The 23,401-nt window shown below is 40.6% G+C and overlaps 1 protein-coding gene across 3 annotated transcripts in view; it reads left to right on the top strand.

The window, feature by feature from the left end:
• The window catches only part of Kcnq5 (potassium voltage-gated channel subfamily Q member 5), a 563,627-nt gene that overhangs the window by 534,322 nt on the left and 5,904 nt on the right, over nt 1-23,401 (top strand). For all 3 annotated transcript variants that reach the window (XM_060369736.1, XM_060369738.1, XM_060369737.1), the window contains 3 exons: nt 5,273-5,381; nt 21,311-21,442; nt 22,800-22,926. In XM_060369736.1, the coding sequence (XP_060225719.1) occupies nt 5,273-5,381; nt 21,311-21,442; nt 22,800-22,926 (368 nt within the window). The remainder of the gene's footprint in view (nt 1-5,272; nt 5,382-21,310; nt 21,443-22,799; nt 22,927-23,401) is intronic.

Here is a 23,401-nt window from a genome sequence, read left to right as displayed (position 1 = left end):
ATCACCTCCCCTGAGGGGGGAACAGCCTTACCAGGCCACAGAGGAAGACAATGCAGTCATTGTCTGATGAGACCTGATATGCTAGGGTCAGGTAGAAGAGGAGGAGGACCTCCCCTATCATTGGACTGGGGGAGGGGCATAGGAGAAGAAGAGTGAGGGAGAGTGGGATTGGGAGGGGGTGGAGGAGGGACTACAGCTGGGATACAAAGTGAACAAACTGTAAATAATAAAAATAAAATAAAATTTTAAAAAAGTAAGAAAGGGAGGGGAAGAGAAATAGAGGGAAGGATAAAATGGCAAAAAAAAGTATTGTGGCAAACAATTCTTTTTTATTTTATACATTTTTTTCTGTAACATGCATAAACAGCACAAGATGGAAAGTTTGTCCAAACCAAGAAGGTGTTTGGAGCACTTTATTTGACTGACACTTTCACATTATGGCTAGGTTTTGTCAGATGTATGCGAGACTCCCATGAACTCCTGTTCCCATAAGTAACATCTACCAAAATTTCCCAGCCCAACACGTGGCTAGAGAGCACAGATCCAGCCTCCTCCACGGAAGATTATACATCCCCAGATGCTCGATCGTCAGAGAGGGTTCTAAGCTGTTAGGAACCATAAGAATTTTAATGGGTTATTAACTTTACCAGAAAGAAACTTGATGTCTCAAGATACAAATTGAAGCAAAATAGTGTTGACTTTCCTGTGTTTGTGGCTTTGGAATAAGAATGAGAATAATATCTGATTCTACTTCCACACACACCAACAAAGATATATTTGACATTTATTTCTTCTAACGAAACCTACCAAAAGACCAGAAATGAGATGGTGAAGTAGCAAAGGCAACGAAGACGCTTGCTGCCAAGCCTTATCACCTGAGTTTGATCCCCAAAACCCTCAAAGCAGAAGGAAAGAACCAGCTCTAATAGGCTGTCCTCTGGATTTCACATACATGCATGTGCATACACGCAACACAAACACACAAACACACACACACACACACACACTAAATAAATATAATCTATGAAACAGAAATGATTGTTTCATTTGTGCCTGAATAGTAAAGTTGAAAAATGGTATGTAAATCTGCCCCGTAACACATAGCTGAATGCAAATACAGCTGGTGCCTGGATCCCTTTTTCAGTCTAGACTTCTCCCCCAGCAGGCTGGTTGGACCATGTCTTTTTGACATCCAGGCTGAGGTTGAAGAAGTACAGCAGTAAACTAGGAGCTAATTGTCGTATAATCGTTTGGGAGAGTCCCAGCTCCATCTGCAGTCATCCCTGAGCCCTGGTTTCATTATCTTCACTCTGTGATTATTGTGACAATCTATGTGAACCGTTCTGGGCCAGTAAAGTCAGTTCTCTTCGAGGATGCAGCCCCTACGGGGCTACCCGTGCTGTAGTAGATGACCTGTTATACCCAGACACATCCTGGCCTTGCTGAGTGGACTCAATGGGGAAACACAACATGAAGTTGGGAGACAATAGTGGATTGTCTGAAGAACTGGGACAGGGGAAAACGGGATCATACTTGACCAAAACACATTCAAACAATATGAGACCTATTTATTATTTGACTTACAAACATCTGATGACCCTGCATCTTATATTTCGTAAGATTGTTGCTAGCTGTGCTGCTTTTTCAAGAGAGGTCACCAATATGGGTATTGCTATATCTGCCCTCCCTATCCTCTCCAGTGTCTCCCAGTTTTCTGAAGCATAAGATGAGAAATACCTCACATTAGAGTTCAGATGAGAGAAAGCAGTCACATACCTCAATTTTGAAGAAGAGTATAAACTCTCCCAAGAATTTTATACTGAAAACTGTTAGGATGTTATTGAGTAGCTAATATCTGGGCATCTCACAGGGTGATGCTCTTAGCTCTGTCAGTCAGCTGGTCCATAAGTATTACCTGACCACCTATCTTCCTCTTGCCCTTGTACACTCTTCCTAGAAGCTCCATCATACACATGTCTAGCACTCCTATAGGATGTAAGCTAGCTCAATACATAGTCATGGTAACTGCATTGCTCCAAACTGGGTCTTCAGTCAAGGCAGTAGGTGCACATAGCCATATGAAAGAAATAGTATACAGAAGGAAAGTCAGAAACCAAGAGGAAAGGCAAAAGGGGCAAATGGGAAGAGGCCAATGGAAGCTGAGAGCAGATGAACAGGTTTGAGCTCTGCTTCTATCTCATTACTCTTCATGTGTCCTTGGACAAGTTCCATAGCCTTCTGTGCCTTACTCCCACTCTGTGAAAAGCCAGGAGCAATAATAGGCACACCTCGCAGGGGGTTGTAGCAGTTAATTAAAGTTCTTGGCACATAATTAGATTTCTCTAAAAATCCTACTGCTATTGTGATCATCATCATTATTTGCCCCAGAGTAAAGAACTGGAAACCATGGAGAAAAATGTTTCCAAGACTGTCATAATAGATCACCCCATCATATTGGATGGCTGGAAGCAAGGGAAATATATTGTCTCACAGGCCAGGAGTCCCAAAGTCCAAAATCAAAGTATTCCTAGGGTTGGCTCATTCAGGAGCCTCTGAGAAAGAACCCCCTCCCTACTACTCACTGAACTTACACAATGGTGGACATCACTCTATGATCTGTTTTGCTTTTCTGCACCCCTATTTCTTCTTTCTGTTTCCTACAAGGACAATTTTACTGCTATTCTTATCCACCCTGACCCAATATGATTTCATCTCAAACCATATTGCAATTATGTCTGTAAAACCCTTATTACAAAGACAGTCACTGTCTCTGACCTGAACTCTGTGGCTGGCTCTTTGATCGCCTCCCCCAGATGGGGGAGCAGCCTTGCCAGGCCACAGAGGATGACAACGCAGCCAGTTCTGATGAAACTGGAAGTGAGGGTCAGATGTAAGGGGAGGAGGACCTCCCCTATCTGTGGACTTGGAAAGGGGCATAAGAGGAGATGACGGAGGGAGGGTGGGATTGCGAGGGGAGGAGGGCGGGGACTATATCTGGGATACAAAGTGAATAAATTGTAATTAATATAAAAATAAAAATTTAATTTAAAAAAAAAAGCAAATGGGGTCATGTTCCCTAGCAACTACCAGTAGATTGGGATCAACTAGGAGGAGCAATGCCTCTAACACTGGACGTGAAAGTCATGAGCTAAAAAGACTGTGTCATATGAGTGAACAATCAGGTAAAACAGACCAGCTACCTTCCAGGTCATCCCTGAGTCTGACCTGCTGTGAGTTAATCAATATTCTCTTGTTTAAACTGTGGCAAATGTCACTGAAGGAAAGTTGGAGGCACCCAAAAGGGCAGACAGCACTCATCTGATTCTGTGTTGTCTCTCCTGATGTGGCCATTTTACTTTATTTTATCTTACCCTGTTCTCTCACACCAGATGAGCAATAGATTGCGTGGACATTGGAGCCTCAGGAAACTAGGTTGTAATAACAGATTCGCCAATTTCAGAGCTTCATCTACCATTTCGTGTCCTCAGACGGTGGTCTTATCTTGTTCAAGCTTCAATCTCTACACAATACCGCCACCAGTGTGTATAGCTGCTTTCGTTGTAAAGATTAATACATGTAGAGACGTCACCAAAGAACTGGCATCTGTTTCAGAAAATGATGTCATTTGCCTCAGTCTGTGCTGATAACAAAAGATGCCCTAATTATATAAAGACTAGAAATGTACTTCTCATAGTTCTGAAAGCTTTGACACCCAAATTCAAGGTACCAGTAGGCTTAGTGTCTGGAAACAGTGGAGCTCTATTTCTAAGATGGTGCTTTATTGCTAGATTCTCTCGAGGAGACCAACTCCATACTCACCTGGTGACAGAAGGTCCTCTAGTACTCTCACACATTTTCCAAGCCCATTCATGAGCACTATGGCCTCCACCACCTTCCCAAATACCTTACCTCCTACGGTCACACTATCAACCAAGTATCAACACATAAACTTGGAGGACAAATTCAGCCAGCCCAGGTGATATCGTTATCATGCTATGATTATCAGTATAGCACTTTGCCTCTGCCTTACTTAGTTTGAGAGAAAGACAAAGGAAGCCTGAAGAAAATCTAGGAGAATTCATCAGCTTGAATCCTACCTTTCCTACTTCCTCCCACTTCCATTCTAGCGCAGAGTGCATAGACCAAACACTCAGCCAGTATTCGTGAAATGTAATGCCACACTGACTGCATTCCCAGCACAAACACAGACTCAGCGAATGAACTTCCAATAGCCTTTTGGATCTGAGTCAAACCAGAAGAGCTTGTGGCAAATCTCTCTCTCTCTTTCGTGGCAGTCAGTGGGCTACCAAGTGAAGATATCATAGCAAGGCCTGTAATGTGTAACAATGTTCAACAATGTTTAACAAATAGCAGGCTACATTACCCGTCTCTTACTTTCATGATACTAGGTTAAAACATAATCATTGTAGATACTTTAGAAAGTGTAACTAGATAAAAAGTATAATATTCTTCCCAATCCCATGTAATTTTTCTTTAACAATATAACATTTTCTCAGTCATTAGTCTGCACCATCAATTTTAACAGGTTTGTAATATCCCCTGTGTAAACTTTCCAATATCTATTTAGCCTATTCGCCATTGCAGGAATTTTACCTTGCTTTTAATATTTTGTTGCTGAAAATAAAGATTCAAAGATGTGAGTTTATTCTTTATTGGTCTCATAAAATATCAATAATGTGGTATTTATTTTGACCTTGTTCCATTTCTGAATGTTACAATTAACCAGAAACTGAATTTAATTGGTTTATATGGAACTGACTTTCATATGTAAACTGGTCCTCTGTTAGCTTTGACAATATTAGCTTCAGCAAGTGCTCTCATGACCCCACCATTTCCAGGCCAACAAGCAGTTAGGCAGTCAGCCTTCTCTAGCCTGCTGCTTAACTAACTTGTTCAGCAACAGGGCTAATGAGGTCAATGTCATGGGATTTGAGCTCCGTGTAGACAGACTGGAGAATTAAGAGTCCAAGGACAGTTTTTCCAACTCTAAACAACTGCAATGTAATGATGGCTCTTAGTTTCCACTGAGCAGAGCAGAAAGCACGGATAGATCAACACAAGTTTATAACCACCAGGATCCTCCAGGTAGAAAACAACTCGGGGAAAAGACCTATGCCTAAGACTTGGGAAGACACCAACTGGGCTTATACCTCATCAGTCTGCAAGTGTCCCCACCTTTCCTGTGTAAGACAAGTAACCCAGTATGTCCTAAGTAGAAACCAGTGGTGTTAAGTGCTGTTTTCTCTTGCAGCTGACACGGCCCTTGGCACTGATGATGTATATGATGAGAAAGGATGCCAGTGTGATGTGTCTGTTGAGGACCTCACCCCACCACTTAAAACTGTCATTCGAGCTATCAGGTGGGTAAAATCTGTGAACAAAACGAGTATGGAACTTCCATGATCCTTTTAATTACTGTGTGGCTCTTGTTTTTTATCAGCAGGTAAGTCTCCTGGAGTAACTGTTTCCCCTTTTTGTATTCATCCACGTGACTTTTAACTCATGAAGTATTTTTATTTAATAACGAGCTATACTGTGTTTGATATGAAATATGTTAGAAAAGGTAGGTGGGATTTGAAAAGTTAAGCCAAGCCACACCAGAGAGAATTTAAGAACTACTGTGCTGTGTTTTATTTGTTGCTTTGGAGACATTTGGTTTATTCAGCTAGATTTTTAGGATTTTTAGTTATTTTATGCCTTTATTCAATAATACATGTTTTACATTTTGTACTGAAAGGAAAACTCTGTAGGCTATTTGAAATAAGACTGAGCTCTGAACATGGGAAGACCAAGGTTCTCTGCAGTGACTCTTTGCCATTTGAAAAGTAATTGTTCATTGGGACTCTTAATATGATGCCCGCACGACGGCAAAGAGCTAAGAAAGGACCCATACCAACTCCAGCTCATATCAGTGCAACTAATCATTTGCTCATAGTCTGTGTTGCTCATTCAACATGAGGTTAGATGTGACTTTTTTATTTCATTGAGAAACACTGGGCAAGCAGAAATCAGTTGCCAGTAAATGCTTGTGGAGGTAAAGAACACCATAATATCATGAAAATGTATGTGCTCAAGAAGATGCCTAAAGAATCTATATATTCACAATCTAGCCAGAAGTGCAGAAAAGGTCAATTGCCCTACAGAAAGAGGGTTGGGGTGTTCTTGTTGACCAGTATGGTCTCAAGTAATGCTCCACATCTCACAGTAACTGCAGATACCACACTTCCTCACTGGGTACCACTTTGAGCATCCGGTTATATAGTCACCATATTTAACCTAGAAGTCCTAAGTGGCATTTCAGTGAGGTATGACAGTGCACATCTATAATCCTAGGCCTCAGAAGGCTGAGGGAAGAAAACTGTTGGACGATATAGGGAAATCCCACCTCATGAAAAAAAAAAAAAAAACCTACATATATATTAAAGTTTGAGAAACTCAGAATATGTAGGGAAATAATGTCAGAAGCATTCAATTAAAGGGTAGTGATGGAGCTAGAGAAATGGCTTAAAGGTTAAGAGCCCTGGCTATTCTTCTAGAGGACCCAAGTTTAATTCCCAGCACCCACATGGTGGCTCACTGTAATTCTAGTTCCAATGGATCTAAAGACCTCTTCTAGCTTCCACAGACAACAGAACTTACGTAGAGCACAGAGACAGACGCAAGCAAAGCACCCAGACACATAAAATAAAAGTTTTTTTTTTAATTTTAAAAGGAGACTGTGAGGATCCAGACATTCACTGTCCAATATAGTGGCTACTTCTATAAAAGGGTAATTAAATTTGAATTAATTAAGATGGAAGACAATTTAAAATTTAATTGGTCAGTTGCACAATACTCATTTCAAATGCCTAGTAGCCACAGGCACTGATAGCTAATGACAACCATACTGGACCAAAAAAGAAAAAAAATCAGCAACATTCTGTCATCACAGGAAGTTGAATTGTACTATGCTGCTCTGTAAGTCACCTTTAGATTCTTGGTGTGCACTGACTATTTCCATCATGGACCCTAGCATAAAAGCAGGAGAGTCTGGTCCATAAATCCATCAGACTTGCAACATATACATTAAATCTTATCTAACAGAAGCAGACCAGACACCATAAAAGTCATACCTAACACAGTTTGTGTCATTTCCGCAGACCTTCCGAGGCTTTCCACTTCTGCTTCACAACCTACAATAAAAGGATTGTGGACTGCAAGAAAATGAGATAGGTTTATTCTGCTGTCTTAAGCACTTTAGCAACAGCTTAAGATTTACTTTGCCCTTCCTGAAATCAGCTGATGTTTGTAAAGTCTTTTGCTGAATTCCCTTGTTTTTCAGAACACTTTTTCTTAATCCTTTGTTGTTGTTGTTGTTGTTGTTGTTGTTGTTGTTGTTGACTGTTTGGTTTGGATTTTGTATTTTTTAAATTTACTTACGTATTTTTTGTGTGTGTGTATGAATGCTCCATTTGCATATATGCCTGCATGCCAGAAGAGATCATTGGATCCAACTATAGACGATTTTGAGCTACCATGTGGCTTCTGAGAATTAAACTCAAGTCCTCTGGAAGAACAACCAGTGTTCTTAACCACTGAGCCATCTCTCCAGGCTAGGATTTTGTATTTTTGTTTGGATTTTCATGGTTTTAGAGCAGGGTCTCATGTAGCTCAAGCTTGTGTCACAAACACAAGCATGCCATGTTGCTAAAGCTAGTCTTAAACAGCTGGTCCTCCTGACTTGACCTCCCTAAGGCTAGCATTGTCAAGTAAGTGTTTGCCACCACACCCAGCTTGGATCTTATTTGTATGTTTGGTTGGTGTGCATGTGACTGTGTGGGGTAGTAGGAGTCTGTGCCCACCAGTATGTATGCACAGAAGCCAGAGGAAGATGCCATGTACCCCGAACTATCACTAGCAGGAGGCAGGGTCTCTCACTGGACTTGGAGCTCATGATGGAGTTAGGATATCTGGTCAACACATCCCATCCATTCTCCTGTCTTCACCTTCTACCCATCTTCTAAATGCTTTGGCTGCAGGCTGGTGCAGAAACACCTGGCTTTTACAAATAGGTGCCGGACTCTGAACTCAGGGCCCCTGCTTGGGCAGCAAGCATTCTTACTTGCTGAGCCTTCTCCTCAGCCCTTAGTCCTTACGTTAACTGAACTTTATGACTTATGTGTCTGCTTTCTCTGTGCGTGTGTGTCTGTGTGCGTGTGTGTGTGTGTGTGTTGTGGATTTTGGTGAGGATACTTGGTAAGTGGGGGACAGTTTTCACCAGTGTTCTAATTCTGCCTAGAGTCGTTTAAATTACTCTAAAATACCATTTGAAATAATCAGACACTATAAAACCTTTAAAGCCACTACACTGAAGAGTTAAAAAACAGCATGAAATTGTCCATCCATAAAGTGCGTAACTTAAGGATACATGATTCAGGAGCTGTAGAAATGTTTAGCAGTTAAGGGCACATATTGCTCTTACAGGGAGCCCAGGTTCATTTCCTAGCACATCAGGTGACTCACAATGGCCTATAACTCCATCTCCAGGTGATCTGACACTCTCTTCTGGACTTCATGGGTACTGCACTCCCATCCACATACACATGCTGGGCGCGCGCGTGTGCACACACACACACACACACACACACACACCATTTAAAATAAAACTAAACCATTTTTTTTTTAGACATGGGATTCAAAGACCACTCAATACAATTAGTTCTGCAAAGAAATTTGCAGGTATATGTCCCTAAATCTTACACAAAGGTGCTCTTTTGGTGAAGTACTAATTGCAGAAATCAGTTCAAAATCATCTGGCTGAGAAGCCTCTCAGACATACAACTCTTACAACCCCCTGAATTAGTGCTGTGTGTGTTCATTACTGATTCCAGGCATGAGCCAGCCATTATCCTTCTCTAAACCAACAACTTTGCTTCGACATTTTCCTTGGTGCTCTCGACTGTTAGGATATTTAATATGAATATGTGAATATGACTTTCGTATCCCAGAAATTCTTACAATAGTAGTTTTTCTTAAAAGAAAAGCTCCGTCCAGGCAGTGGTGGTACACATCTTTAATCTCAGCACTCAGGAGGCAGAGACAGGTGGATCTCTGAATTTGAGGCTAGTCTGGTCTACATAGAGAGTTCCAGGACAGCCAGCGCTACAAAGAGAAACCCTGTCTTAAAAAACTAAAAAAAAATAAAAAATAAAAAATAAAAAATAAAAAAACTAAACTAAAAAATAAAAAGGCAAGTTCAAATTAAAACAAGGAATAAAAAAATGTATGCATTCCACCACAAAGGTGACAATATGGAAAATAACATTGCTACATTCACAAACAGCAAGGAACCAATTCTTCTGTTCAGTTATTAGTTTTAGTTTTTATCAGAAGTCCCCCAACATCTCAGAAAACAAGATAACTATCACTTACATAGTATAGATTCTATTGGTTTTTAATAAAGGATGGTGCTTCTCATTGGTGCACTTACTTGTCAAGGTTGTTGCTTCTGCTATAGTGAAGTGCTAAGATTCAAACATGGGTTTTGCACACACTGGGTAAATGTCTACCACGAAGTGACATGCCCAACCCTTCAGTCAGTTTTTACAGTCAGTTAGTGATTACCATTCTTAGATGATTTCTAAAATATGTCATTTACTCAGAAGGAGACTTGTTTTTATATATTTCCTTCAAGATGATGTTTCTCTAAATATTTCAAGGAAAGGTACACACTTCTGGACAAGTGTTTTTCACCTCTAAGACTGGAGACTTTACTTACTTTAAGCAAGTAATCATATATTATTACTCAGTTCAAGCAATGTCGTTTTTCACTCATTTATGGCAATTCATTTTTAAATAGAAAGATAAAATTAACAAAGCAGTAAGGTTATTGGTAAGTTATACAGCATTCTGTCCTCTTGCCTTTGAATATTTCATGATAAGCACCTGTTTTCCAATCACTGTTTGAAAATTATCACCCCTATACTACTCATAGCAGCCAAGTTATGAAGTCAACCTAGATGAGCAGCAGCAGAGTGATGAATCAGGAAACTGTGGAATACATCTACCACAGAGTACTAGTCAGCCATAAACAAAAGCTGTAATGTCATCTACATGAATTGGATAGCATGTCAAGTGAAGTAGCCAGACCCTTAGAAAGATTGATATGGCATACTTCCCCTCGTATGCATAATCTACATTTTCAAAAAAATACAAGAAGTCTGTAGGGGGACTATATAGAGTAGGAGAGAGACCAGCAATAATAGAAAATGAATATCACTGGAGTAAATTGTATACATATATGAAAATATCATTAAAAAAGTTGTTTTACATGATTGATTTATTAATGGCAAAAAGAAGTAAAAGTAAAAAACATAAATAAATTACCTTGACATTCTCTTCCAAAATGCAGAGCATCTGATTATTCAAGAATTTCCGAAGTTGAATGACAATTACATTTCATGCTTTAATTGGTACTGAAATCACTGTGGAAGTGTGACTCCGGGCCTAGTGAGATGGCTCAGTGGTTAAGAGCTTTGGTGCTCTTATGAAGGACCCAAGCTCCATTTTGAACACCCAAATTTAATGGCTCACAACTGACTATAAGGCCAGTTCCAGGAGCTCTACTGCCCTCTTATGGCCTTCATGGACACCTGCATTCATGTGCACATACCCACACAAAGACTAATAATGCTCATTTTTTAAAAATCATGAATATTTGGAAGATTCACAGACCAAAAAGGAATGGACGGTTCATATTTGTTTTAATATGTTTGAAAGTCTTACCAATTCAATGAGATAATTAATTTTAAAGTGTCGGAGTTATAAACTTTTAAAAATCTTATCTTCTTGAACTGAGCTAGGTTATTCCTCAGATATACACACCAAAGCAACATGAGACTGCTGTTGAAAGAATCGCATTTGGGGAAAGTGCTTTGTTCACTTGACAATGTGGTGGTTATATGCTTCTTGGTGTGGCAGTCATAGAATTACTACAACTAGGATGCCTGTAGCTCTTAATGAGCTCCTCAGTGACCTCTGTTCCTGCATAAGCTGGTTTTGTATGTGCAGAAAGTGTGTGCCTTTTTGTATGATTGAGTGGCAGAGTGCCCATACACCCTGTGTAGGCTCCCTGGAATTGATCCCCAGGACCACAAGGCAAAATATGAATGACAATACTCTGCAACATGTTCTTCTACTAAAGATAATTAAAATGGCCCAGTTCAAATCCTCACTATTTTGAAAACCTGCAAGAGAAGCTACCAATTTTATTATGTTCCTCACTTCTCTTGACATTTATGAGCAAGAATCACCATGCCCGTCATGTTTCACTACAGGCAACTTTTTATACCCCAAGTCAAACCAACTGTTTAAAGAATCAAGTGAAATAATAAAGTCAAGAGTGAAAACTCAAAAAAAAATCTTTTTGTATATATATTTTTTTGCAGTACTGAGGCTGCAGCCCGAGGCTATGTGCATAATCAGACAAACAAGCACTCTAACATTGAACTACATCCCTGGCCCCTCGAAAAGTTCTTTAGCTGACTGTATCCTGGCAGTCTAATAGATTGTCCATCCCACATTATGCTACCAGGCTGGCTGCTCCGGAAATTTCATTCAAGAAACAGGATAACCTACATCCAGCCCTGTGCCTCTCCTAGGAAGGTGATAACATTGTCCTGGCAGAGTGGTGGGAGAAGATTAGATGAAGTAATATTTGCAACCACTGAGAGCTGTCCTGACTTATGCTAAGCCCTGGGCCAATGTTGATGATTAGCCCTTGAGTTGATTGGGATCCTTGGGGGCCTTGCAGTGTGCCTTCTCTGCTGCCCCTCGTCCACTGTGAAGGCAAGCGCTGGCCTTTTCCTCCTTCCCTGCTTCCATGACAAGTCACATGAGGGAAATGTTTCTTTCTCTTTGCTAAGACATGCTTTTAATTTCCAAAATATTGACAGCCTTGTTCACTTGCACGCCTTCCCAGAGGTGTGCTGTGACCCTTCTGAAGTTAGTGATCTATTAGCTAGACTGGTAAATTACTCAAAATTGAAAGGTTAATTTTTTTTAAACCTAATCGTAAGTCAGTGTCCCAAACAGGTCTCTCCTCCCTTCCTGCTCAAGGTTTGACTGTCCCCACCGTACACGCACTCAGATACTTCGAAAGAAGTATAAAGTTAGGTATGGTGGCATGCAACTCCAGCATTCAAAAGGCTAAAGAGGGAAGACAGTGAGTTCAGTGCCAGCCTGGGCTACATGGTGAAGGAAAATAAGAGAAAGGAGAAAGGGGAAGAGGAGCAGTAGGAGGAGAAGGAAACAAAAAGGAGGAAGCAGAGATAAGGGTTAACAATCACCTCTCTACCTTTTTCTTTCCTGAGGCCTGACTACAGACTCTTTGAACTTCCTCCCAGGAAGTTAGTATGTGCACTCTGAAAATACAATCTGAGCTTCTACTGTGCACCAGGCACAGAGGTAAACATTAACAAGAGAGACGGATTCCTGCTTACATTCATGAGGGCCAAAAAGAAAAGCAAAGTCAATCATGATGCCAGGCAGAATAGTTGGAGCTTGCATAAATCAACTGGTCTGAAGGATATGGCATTCAAAGAAGGATGGGGGAAAAAATGGTTGATCTGTAGGTTTGGTAAGGTTATTTAAGGGGAAGTATATTGGTGAATGTAACTGTAGTATACATGGGTGAATGTAACTGTAGAAAAATGCCAAAACGAAAATGTCATTAGAAAGAGTATGTGTTAATAGAGGGTCGCAAACCTGGAAAGTACAGGTAAGACTGAAAATGGAGCCTGAACTGTTTTAAAGAGTAGGAATGTGAGAAGTCTTTAAATACAGAAGCAAAATACAAATGCTAATAACATCAAAGCACATTAAAAGCTAGGCGCCTATACTAAAAGCCAAGCAGGAGTGACAGCTCACCTATAATCCTCATGCTCAAGAGGCAAAGACAGGGGACCCTCTGGACACACCTGCTAGTTAATTAAACAACCTAGACCACTGAGCCTTGAGTTCAACCAGACACTTTGTCTCACTAAATAATATATCAAGATCAAGGAAGACACCTGACTCCAACCTCTGCCTTGCTTACACATGAACCACACACGCATGCACACACACACTTGTAAAGTACAGTATACAGACCAGAAATCTTAACACTCAAGAGAGGCAAGACAATCAGTTCAGATCCCATCAGTCTAGATAATGAAACTGTGTCTTAAAACAAGTTACAGAATGTAGGGAAGAATGGGATGAAAAAGCAGGTGGAGTCAAAAATGGAATATGTGGCTTAAGAGAAGCAACTATTGAATTTAAAAAGTTCCAGTGGGGCTCAGAAAAAGAGTGGATCTCTGGGTCTGTGGCCCCAGTAAAAGAAGAAAAAAGTGGAATGTAGACAAACTTGGAAACCATCAGCACAGAAACAAGTGTCTTACTGATGTCTCATCTCAGGAAGTAAAAATTAAAACGGTCTATACAGATTCTACCACTTAAACCCTCAAAGGAGCCACAAAAGGAAAAAGGAAGTGACTCAAAGTGGGCAGACAGAAGGAAATCAGGGAGGTGCAGCAGAAGACAACTTAGAGGAAGCAGCTTGAGCAGGAGATAGAGGTAAAATGTGCTAAATGCTTCGAAGAGCTCAGAAAGATGGAGTAAGAGGGTCCTTTGTTGGGCAGAGTGCATGGAATCTTATGTAAGAAGTGGGAAATAGTAGGTTATGGAGAGGACAGGAACCCCACAAGGAGAGCAACAGAACTAGAAGATTTGAACACAGGGGTCTTCCCAGAGACCCATACTCCAACCAAGTACCAGGCATGGAGATAACCTAGAACCCCTGCGCAGCTATAATCCATGGCAGTTTAGTGTCTAAGTGGGTTACATAGTAATGGGAAGAGAGACTGCCTCCTACACAATCTGTTAGACCTGCTCTTTGATCACCTCTCCCTGAGGAGAGAGCAGCTTTACCAGGCCACAGAAGATGACAATGCAGCCACTCCGGATATGATCTGATAGACTAAGATCAGAAGGAAGGAAAGGAGGACCTCCCCTATCAGTGGACTTGGGGAGGGACATGCATGAAAAAGGGGGAGGAAGGGTGGGATTGGGAGGGGAGAAGGGAGGGGCTTGTGGGGTGGATACAAAGTGAATAAAGTGTAAAAAAATGATAATAATAATTTTTAAAATGTGAAAAAAAAAAAGAAAAGAAAGAAAGTGTCCATCAGTGTTAAGACCCTAGATTTAAAAAAAAAAAATCAGGTTAGAGAAAAGGGAATGAAGTCAGATGGCAAACAGAGCACTTTTTAAAACTCAATATTGCAATCTCTCACTCTAGTTTGAACAAGGGTGTCAAGAGTTTTCTTTATGACTAGCAAAGACTCATCAGCTCCTCCAAAATAGCTCATGTCTGATCAGCAACTGAAGAGCCAGTGATGGCTTGTCAAACCTTCTGAAGTGGATATGCAAATCAGACCTCCCTGTCACCCTGGGCTGGATGACAGAGTTTTCCAGTCTTCTTTCTGTGAGACCTGTGCTGAGCAACACACATGGGACCGTTCTCTTGGCCCCTTCCTAAAATGCAATCTCAACTCTGGGTTTTCCTTAAGTCTCACTTTGTATTTCAGATAAAAATACTCCACAGAGAAGAGGTGACATTTGTCATTGTGGCTGTTGTTGTTGTTGTTTTAAGTTTACAAGCTGTTTAATCATCGCCAGCTGTTAATCTTGTATCACTGTTATTTTAACAGAGGTAATGGTTCTTTGTTTTCAAGTCACTATTAAGACATTCTTGACAGCCATGCTGCAGTAAAGGGCACTGCCAGAAGAATGTTGTAAGGATCATTTAGCACATATTTTTTTTAAATCAGCTAATATATTCCCTAGGTTATTCTTTGTTTTTGTTTCGAAGATAATTACTTGTGGCCAAATTTTCATTCAGACTAAATTAAAGTACTGTTCCTATTGATGACATACTGTGCTGACACACAGAGATTTTTTTTAAAAAAAACCTTTTATTTGCTTAAAATTTATAATTTAAACTGAGTCTTTTTTTTATTGCTGGGACAAAATGATTTAAGAACAATAGAGTGTGTGGGCACTTATTTACTTACTCCTTATCACATTTTAAAGTTTATGCAGAATTTTGTACTCCTAGGAAAACAAAATCACCAAATTCAATTGTCATGTCAAGGCTAAGCAGACCCTGGAAGTAAAGTTAACTATTTATAGACTTGCTTGGATATGCAAGTTTCTGCTTGAGTTTTACTACATTTGATTTTTAATTTAAAAAAATCACCTATAGAACATCCTATAGAAAAACACCTATCAAAGATCACATAGAACATACTCCTCAATCTTTCAACTAGAGAACAACAATAATTTAGGCCAGGCATGGTGGCACATGCTTTTAATACTAGCACTCAGGAGGCAGTGGTGGGCAGATCTCTGAGTTCCAGGCCAAAGTGATCTACATAGTGAGTTCCAAGATATCAAGAGATATACAGAGAGACCCTCCATAAAAAGAAGAAGAGGAAGAAGAAGAAGTAGAATAGGGGGAGGAAGAAGAAGAGGAGCAAGAAAAGAAAGAAGAGGAGGAAAGGCTCTTCCACTGGAAGTGGAAATAATATAACCACCAAATTTGTTCTAATGTCCTAAAACAGCCAACTGGTATACCTGTGCACAAACTCTAGTGAGGATAGCAGATGGACTGTATTCAAGTGAAGCCATTTTGTATGTCTCTACTGAAAAGAAAGAAAGAAAGAAAGAAAGAAAGAAAGAAAGAAAGAAAGAAAGAAAGAAAGAAAGAGGGAAGGAAGGAAGGAAGGAAGGAAGGAAGGAAGGAAGGAAGGAAGGAAGGAAGAAAGAGAAAAGTGGGCTGGAAAGATGGCTCAGTGGTTAAGCACATCTGTTGCTCTTGCAGAGGACTCAGGTCACATGGTGGCCTATAACTATCCATAATTTCACTTCCAGGGGATCATGTCTCTTCTTCTAACCTCCCACAGGCACAAGATATACACAAAGTGCACATAAATATATGCAGGCAAAATATTCACATACATAAAATAAATCTTTTAAAAAGCAGCTAAAAAGCAAGAGAGTGAGGGAGAAACTGAATCAGGACATCCAATAACTCCTGGGCTTCCCTGGTAACTAGTATCTCAGTATAAGATGGAGAAAATGGTAGGGGAGTCTTAGCTGTATGTTTTTCTAATTTGCTTTGCAGGATCTCCAGAAAATACTGTGTCCATAAATACAAGCATATAGTGTGTAGATCAGACTGTCCTAGAACTCACTTTGTAGACCATGCTCTCCTTGAACTCACAGAGCTCTCCCTGCCTCTGCCTCCTGAGTGCTGGATTAACAGCCTGTGCTACCACTGCCTTGGACCCTTCTTGTTAAAGGTGTTACATAATGTGTTCCTCATGGAGACTTTAATATCAGAAGACAGAGTTTTCCAAAGTTGGAAGAAGGGCTATGAAATATAGAGCATATGAACCCAAGAATCCCAGACAAATTAGGGAGATGGGCCAGAGAGAATCCACACATGTCCTTCAGAAACAAGAGTTTCTGAAGCCTTACAGGTGTGCATGCAGAGCACGTTGAAGGGCTGTCACCTGCAGAAATCATGTCCTATCCCAGTCTAGCTGAGCACTCCAGTCTAGCTGCACAACCCTCATGTTGACCTGTGCTTCCAGCAGCCTTACTAGGCTGCCTTACTAGGCTGAAAGTGTTCTGGCCTAAGGAGATTGTCTCTTACTTTGGCTTCTCTTAATGATGGATGTTAAGATGAAATTTACCCTTTACTGCCCATACAGGTGTTTACCACAACAGCAGACAAACAAGACCAATATTTTTCTTAAGTCTCTGCAGCTTATGGTATAGCTCAATGATAAAAGATATAGATATACACATGTGTATATATATATATATTTATATATTGATGCTTAGTCTGGCGTGGTAGCTACAGCCTATATTTCTATGTAGTCTAAACACTTGAATCCAGGAATTCAAATCCAGCATGGGCAAGTTGGTGAAACTCTGTCTCAACATAAGAGGAAAAAGGAAATAAAAAATCTCTGGGTCATATCCTAAACCAATTAAATCAGAATTAGAGTCGGGGCCCAAACTCCCTGGGTGACTCCAAAGAGCAGCCAAGCTTGGAAGCAGTGCTGTCTTCACAGTCAATCAAGCGCCTCTTCAGTTCACAGTCAGCTGCGCCCTCTCTGCCCTGCACATGGTTTGGCTGCTGGCCGGGCGATCCATCTGTTGGTGGCAGCAGTAGTCAGTGCTGCTTCTGTTTTCCCATCATTCTTCTCTCTGCATATTCATGTCTTCACCCTGATTTAGAGGACTGAAATAAGACTCTTGCAAGATTTTATAACATGCGGCAACACAACAAATGCACCTACATTTCCTTAGATCCTCAGGAGCGCACATGTGCTTGTGTGTATTTATAGGTATATTCTACCCCGAGTTTTCACTTTGCTGTAGTTCCTTCATTCTCAGAAAATGTGTGAGCAGGCCTCTCCAGGTTCTGGAATAGGTGCTGGTTTGGGTCAGTGATGAGTCTTTTCCGCCCTCTAGTGGTGTTTCTGGAGCACATCCGTTTTGTTCAATGGGATTGCTTCCACTCCTAGCCTCTTGCAGGCAAGAAGACTGGCATGGGGAATCTGTAGCAACCAAGGAGACTGAGGAATCATTCCAAAGGCATCCAAGGAGACTGACATGAGAAATCTTTAGCACCCAAGAAGAATAAAGAACCCAACAGCATCCAAGGGGACTGGCATGAGGAAAACTTAGCTTTTGTCTGTGGCATTAGCCCAAAGATGGAATTCACCCATGTGAAGAAGAGAATTCACTGAGTGTAACTGGCTTCTCAGGCTTTTATTTGTCCTCCAAAGGCCAGCCAGAAATTACCATAAGCACAGATCATTCACTTGGCAAACGTTTAGTGAACATGTTATGTGTAGGGCATATGTGAGTGAAAAGATCCCTAGTCCATCAAAGTACCAAAATATTAAGATAGCAGTAGATTGTTATAAGTTAAGGATTAACACTGGAGTCAAACTGACTCATCTCCTATCCCATGATTGATGGTTCTTTAATATAAGCCAAGTTACTTAGCCTTTCTGTGTACCACAGGTCTTTATCTGCAAAAAAATTACACACTCCTCTCAAGGTATATTAGGAAGCATAGTCTAATACTATCACTATCCTAATTATCAAATGTATTTTAAACATCCTAATTTTACACTGGGAAGATGTCCTCAAACATTCCCTTTTTTTCAACTTCTTTTGTAAACATGGAAGGGGCCCCTAAGGTCTTTGGCCTCTTTGACAAGCCAGTTTATAGACTTTAATTTGTTCCTGGTTTGTTGGCTCTTCCTCATAGTTCCTATCTAAAACAACGGGTCAGAAAAGACAGCTAAAAGTCAGAAATCTAACCCAAAGTTTGCTTGGGGCAAATTAGTGTTATTGGGTCTTATGATACCCTCTGGAAGATACACATCTCAAAGCAAAACTGACAAGACTACAACAAGAGTTATGTGTATGTCTGGAAAGGGCATGTAAAGAAGCAGAGAACCCCTATGTATTTTTTGAAAAGAAAAATATTGCAGTTAGCAGGGTTGGGGAAAGCTTTGCTACATGGTGGTTGCTGATTTGGGGGAGGTGAGGGAGTCACTCTAATATCTTTGCACTTCTGCTTCCCCAAATATGTATATAGAAAAGAAAAGACATTTATTTCAGTGCTGTTGAAGCTAAAGCATAATGTATTATGCATAAAAGTGTGGCATGTGATTATGTTCATGTGGGTGGATACATACAAGTGCACATGCCCCAGCTATGCCTGAATTCTTCTGTCAATATCAATACTAGGGATCTAGAGTCAGGCCCTCTTAGTTTACCAACTGAGACATTTCCCCAGCCCCACCCAGACTTCCTGTACTTTCTACTGACTCTTTTTGCCTAAATGTCTTTAAGAAAAAGAAGAAGAAGAAGAAGAAGAAGAAGAAGAAGAAGAAGAAGAAGAAGAAGAAGAAGAAGAAGAAGAAGAAGAAGGAAGGAAGGAAGGAAGGAAGGAAGGAAGGAAGGAAGGAAGGAAGGAAGGAAGGAAAATAATCAAACATATTGCTCAATGCGGTGGAGCACACCTTTAATCCCAGCACTCAAAAGGCAGAGGCAGGCTGATTTCTGTGAGCTCAAGGCCAGTCTGGTCTACAGTGTGAGTTCCAGGAAAGCTAGGGCTATTATGTAGAGAAACCTTGTCCTGAGAAACCAAAAAAGAAGAATAAAAAAGGAGTTGGGGGGGGATGGGAACAAGAAGGAAAGGAAGGAAGGAAGGAAGGAATGAAGGAACGAAGGGAGGAACGAAGGAAAGAAGACAAAAAGAAAAAGAAAAAAAGGAAGGAAGACAAAGTCCATGTTTTGAATAAGGGGATTGGTAAAATAAATAAATATATATATGGTAAAGAGAGAATATTGTGGATGAGTAATTAAAGAGTAATTAGGATATAATTAATTTGAGCTTAAAGATACAATTAGAGTTTAAGGTTTTTAAACTACCAAATAATTTGGACTCAGTGAAATAACCTATCACTTCAGATAGGTAGTGGATATTTTCTTTTTAAACTCTAATCTTTCCACTTTTAACCAAGGGGCAATAAATTTTAGTTTTTAGAACAAAGACCAGTTCCCTGCCTGGAATTCAATCCATGTTTTTAATAATAGAAATCAGTGAACTATTTAATGGTTGAAAAACACCATCAGGTTTAACATTTACCAGCAATGAGGCTGCACAAATTAATTAAAATGTCGCACTCCTTTGCTTTTAGCAGACTGTTTATGACACTATTGCAGTAAACAAGTTATCAAACCAAACAAGCTACTGATGGCATCATGAAAGTGACTGATGAAATATTGTTTTAAATTCTGGGAATCATGCTAAGGGAGGCATTGTAATGAGTGAGCTCTTATTCCTTAAAAAATGCTTATATCCAAGTTCCATTGATAATTGTGCTTGAAATTAAAAAAACAGTTGGCTAGCTAATCCAACACTGTAGTACAGAAATAGATTATGGAAACTTGTACAAATTTCACAATTAGGATGCATCCCTTTAGAAAGAATAACCAAGATGTGCAAACACATTTGCATCTCAAAGATACATACAATTAGCAAGTAAAGATGTTTGCAAGCTAGCCGGACATCATCAGTTTCATCTCTGGGACCCAAATGATAGAAGAATAGATTTCTGCAGGTTGCCTTCTGACTCCATACATGTGCTGTGACATACACATACATGTACACACAAAGACAGAAAGGTGGGAGGATGAAGAAGGAAGGAAGGAAGGAAGGAAGGAAGGAAGGAAGGAAGGAAGGAAGGAAGGGTAGATGTAATTTCATAAAAGTCCACTTGGACAACTATTCTGTGTGGGGGAAGGGTGCTTAAGAATGATGTATGTTTGTATGTCTCAGTGTGTGTATGTGTACATGTGCATGTGAGTGCGTGCAGAGTTCAGAGATCAGCATCAAGTGTTTTCCTCAAACTCTGCCATATTTTTTGAGATAAAATCTCTCACTAATTCTGAGGCTGATTCAGCTATGCTGTCTGGCTTGTCAGCTCCACCTGTCTCCAGCACCCCAGCACTGGGATTACAGGTGTATGCCTCCACAGCCAGCTTTTTACATGGAGGCTAGGGTCTTCATGCTTGTATGGCAAACACTTTCCCAAATAAACCATCTCGCCAGTGTGTCCTATCTTTTTTAAGAGATATTCTCACTCAATGTTATGTTATGTTGGATGTCTGTGGTCATACAGAATTGCATTTGACTACGGTTTTAATTGAAGATTTTAGTGAGTATTAAAAGGATGCAACACTATTTAGTTTCCTTTTTAGTGTGCCTTGCTATGCTGAAGACGTGTCTCACATGAAATGTTCTTAATAATGTCCTCTTTAACCTCTGACTTTTATGTTGCATTACAGTAGGAGCATAAAATAAATTGATACATTATTTTTGTTTCCCAGAGTTTTATATGCGTACATAGATTTCAACATTGGAGACTGAATCTAGGGCTTTATGCACACTAAGCTGGTCTTTTACCACTGATCTGTGTACCCAGCCCTAATTTGGCCTCTCTTGTCCTGAGACAGGATGTGACCCAGACATCCTATGTTGAACTTTCGATCCTTCTGCCTTGCCCTCTAGAGTAACGGGGTTGGTACCACTATGAGTTTTTATATTTGCTGATAAATGTATAAAAACTTATTTGACAATGTTGTGAGAAATAATATTCAATATGTGTTTATACAGAATTATGAAGTTTCATGTTGCAAAGAGGAAGTTTAAGGAAACATTACGTCCATATGATGTAAAAGATGTCATTGAACAATATTCTGCTGGTCATCTGGACATGTTGTGTAGAATTAAAAGTCTTCAAACACGGTAAGCAATGGGGTTTCCTACAATATACAAAACCTCTCAGTTCTGTATTTCTGACTCATTTTTGGTAGGTAACTATGCTTTTTAACATACACTGTATTCTTCTTTTCATGTAGGCATAGATCAAACATTGACGGCCTCCACATATCGCAGCTCCCTCTTCTGGAAAATGGCTAGAATGTCAGTGTTGCCTCATAGGGTTCACAGATCCATTGATTAGACAGTGTAGTTTGTAACATGTAATAACTATGGCACTAGCTACTCCCTAAATGTTAATGTTGGGCTAACAATGTAGCTTAGTAGAACACTTTATGAAAGACCACAGCTTTCTGTTTATCACCCACTTATCAGGTATAACAAACAAACCATTGTTGAATCTGTCTTATCAGAGTAAAATAAGCATAATTATGATTTCATAATTTTTGTGGTTGAATTCAGAACTGACTGGTCCAAGGTAGAAACAAATTATTTGCTTGGACAGTTTTCCTCTAGAAGCTCCTTCATAAGTGACTTCATCAATTAATCTTGTGTAATCTCGTGTTAAGAATCATGAGGGGCTGGAGAGACAGCCTGACTAAGAACACTCACTGCTCTTCCAGAGGACCAGAGTTGAGATCCCAGCACTCTGGTCAAGTGGCTCACGACTGCCTGTAACTCCAGCTCTCAGGGAATCTGACACTTCCAAAGGTCCTGGCACCTATGTGGCACACACACACACACACACACACAGACATGTAAATCTAGAAAGAAAGATAAACATATCAACTGGAACACACTTCACCTTATTTCATATTTGACACTTTTCATTGTTTTGCTTTTTTGGTATTATTATTATTACAACTTATTCACTTTGTACCCCAGCTGAAGCCCCCTTCCTCATCTTCCTCCCTTCTTCCCTCTTTTCCCCCTATGCCCCTCCCCTAATCCACTGATAGGGGAGCTCCTTCTCCCTTACTACCTGACCCTAGCCTATCAGGTCTCATCAGGACTGTCTGAATCCTCTTTCTCTGTGGCCAAGTAAGGCCACCTCACCAGGAGGAGGTGATCAAAGAGCAGGCAACCGAGTTCATGCCAGAGACTGCCCCTGCTCCCCTTACTAGGGAACCCCCGTGGAGACTGAGCTAAGACTCATAGCCAAACTTTGGGCAGAGTGCAGGAAATATTATGGAAGAAGGGGAGATAGAAAGGCCTGGAGGGGACAGGAGCTTCACAAGACCAACAGAGCCAAAAACTCTGGGCCCAGGAGGGCCAACAGAGGCTGATGTATCAACTGAGGACCATAAAGCTCAGTTATGCTTTGGTTTTGTTTTGAGCATTGCACTTTTGCCTAGTGTAACCAGGTGTCTTCTTCATCTGGCAGCGTTGATCAAATTCTTGGAAAAGGGCAGATCACAGCAGATAAAAAGAGCCGCGAGAAAATACCAGTGGAACACGAGCCAACGGATGACCTCAGCATGCTTGGTCGGGTTGTGAAGGTTGAAAAGCAGGTACAGTTCAGCCCATTCTCATTAACTTCCAGCTGTGGTCCATGAGTCAAAGCTGAGTACAAGCAACTTAAGTGTGAAGGTTAACGTTAGCCCTTTTAGGTTTCATTTTATGTGTGTGAGTGTTTTACCTTCATGTATGTCTGTGCACCAAGATTGGTACACAAGGAGGTCAGAAGAGGGAGTTAGATGTCCTGAGACAGGGACTGAAAATGGTTGTGAGCTGCCTCGTGAGTGCTGGGAGTCACACCCTGAGCTCTGAGAGAACAGGTGCCCTTAACCTGAGCTCTCTCTCCAGGTCTTAAAGTTAATCTTTTTTGGCTTTGTGTTTTTGTTTTTTGAGACAGAATCTCTCTATAGAGCTCTGGCTGTCCCGGAACTTGCCAGGCTAGCCTTGAACTCACTAAGATTCACCAGCCTCTGCCTCCCAAGTGCTGGGATCAAAGATGTGTGCCACTATTGCCTGACCTCCTAAAGT

This window comes from Meriones unguiculatus, chromosome 16 (assembly GCF_030254825.1).
Source record: "Meriones unguiculatus strain TT.TT164.6M chromosome 16, Bangor_MerUng_6.1, whole genome shotgun sequence".
NCBI lineage: Eukaryota > Metazoa > Chordata > Mammalia > Rodentia > Muridae > Meriones > Meriones unguiculatus.
Note: the sequence above shows the minus strand (reverse complement) of the source record. Positions and strands in the feature narration are given on the sequence as shown.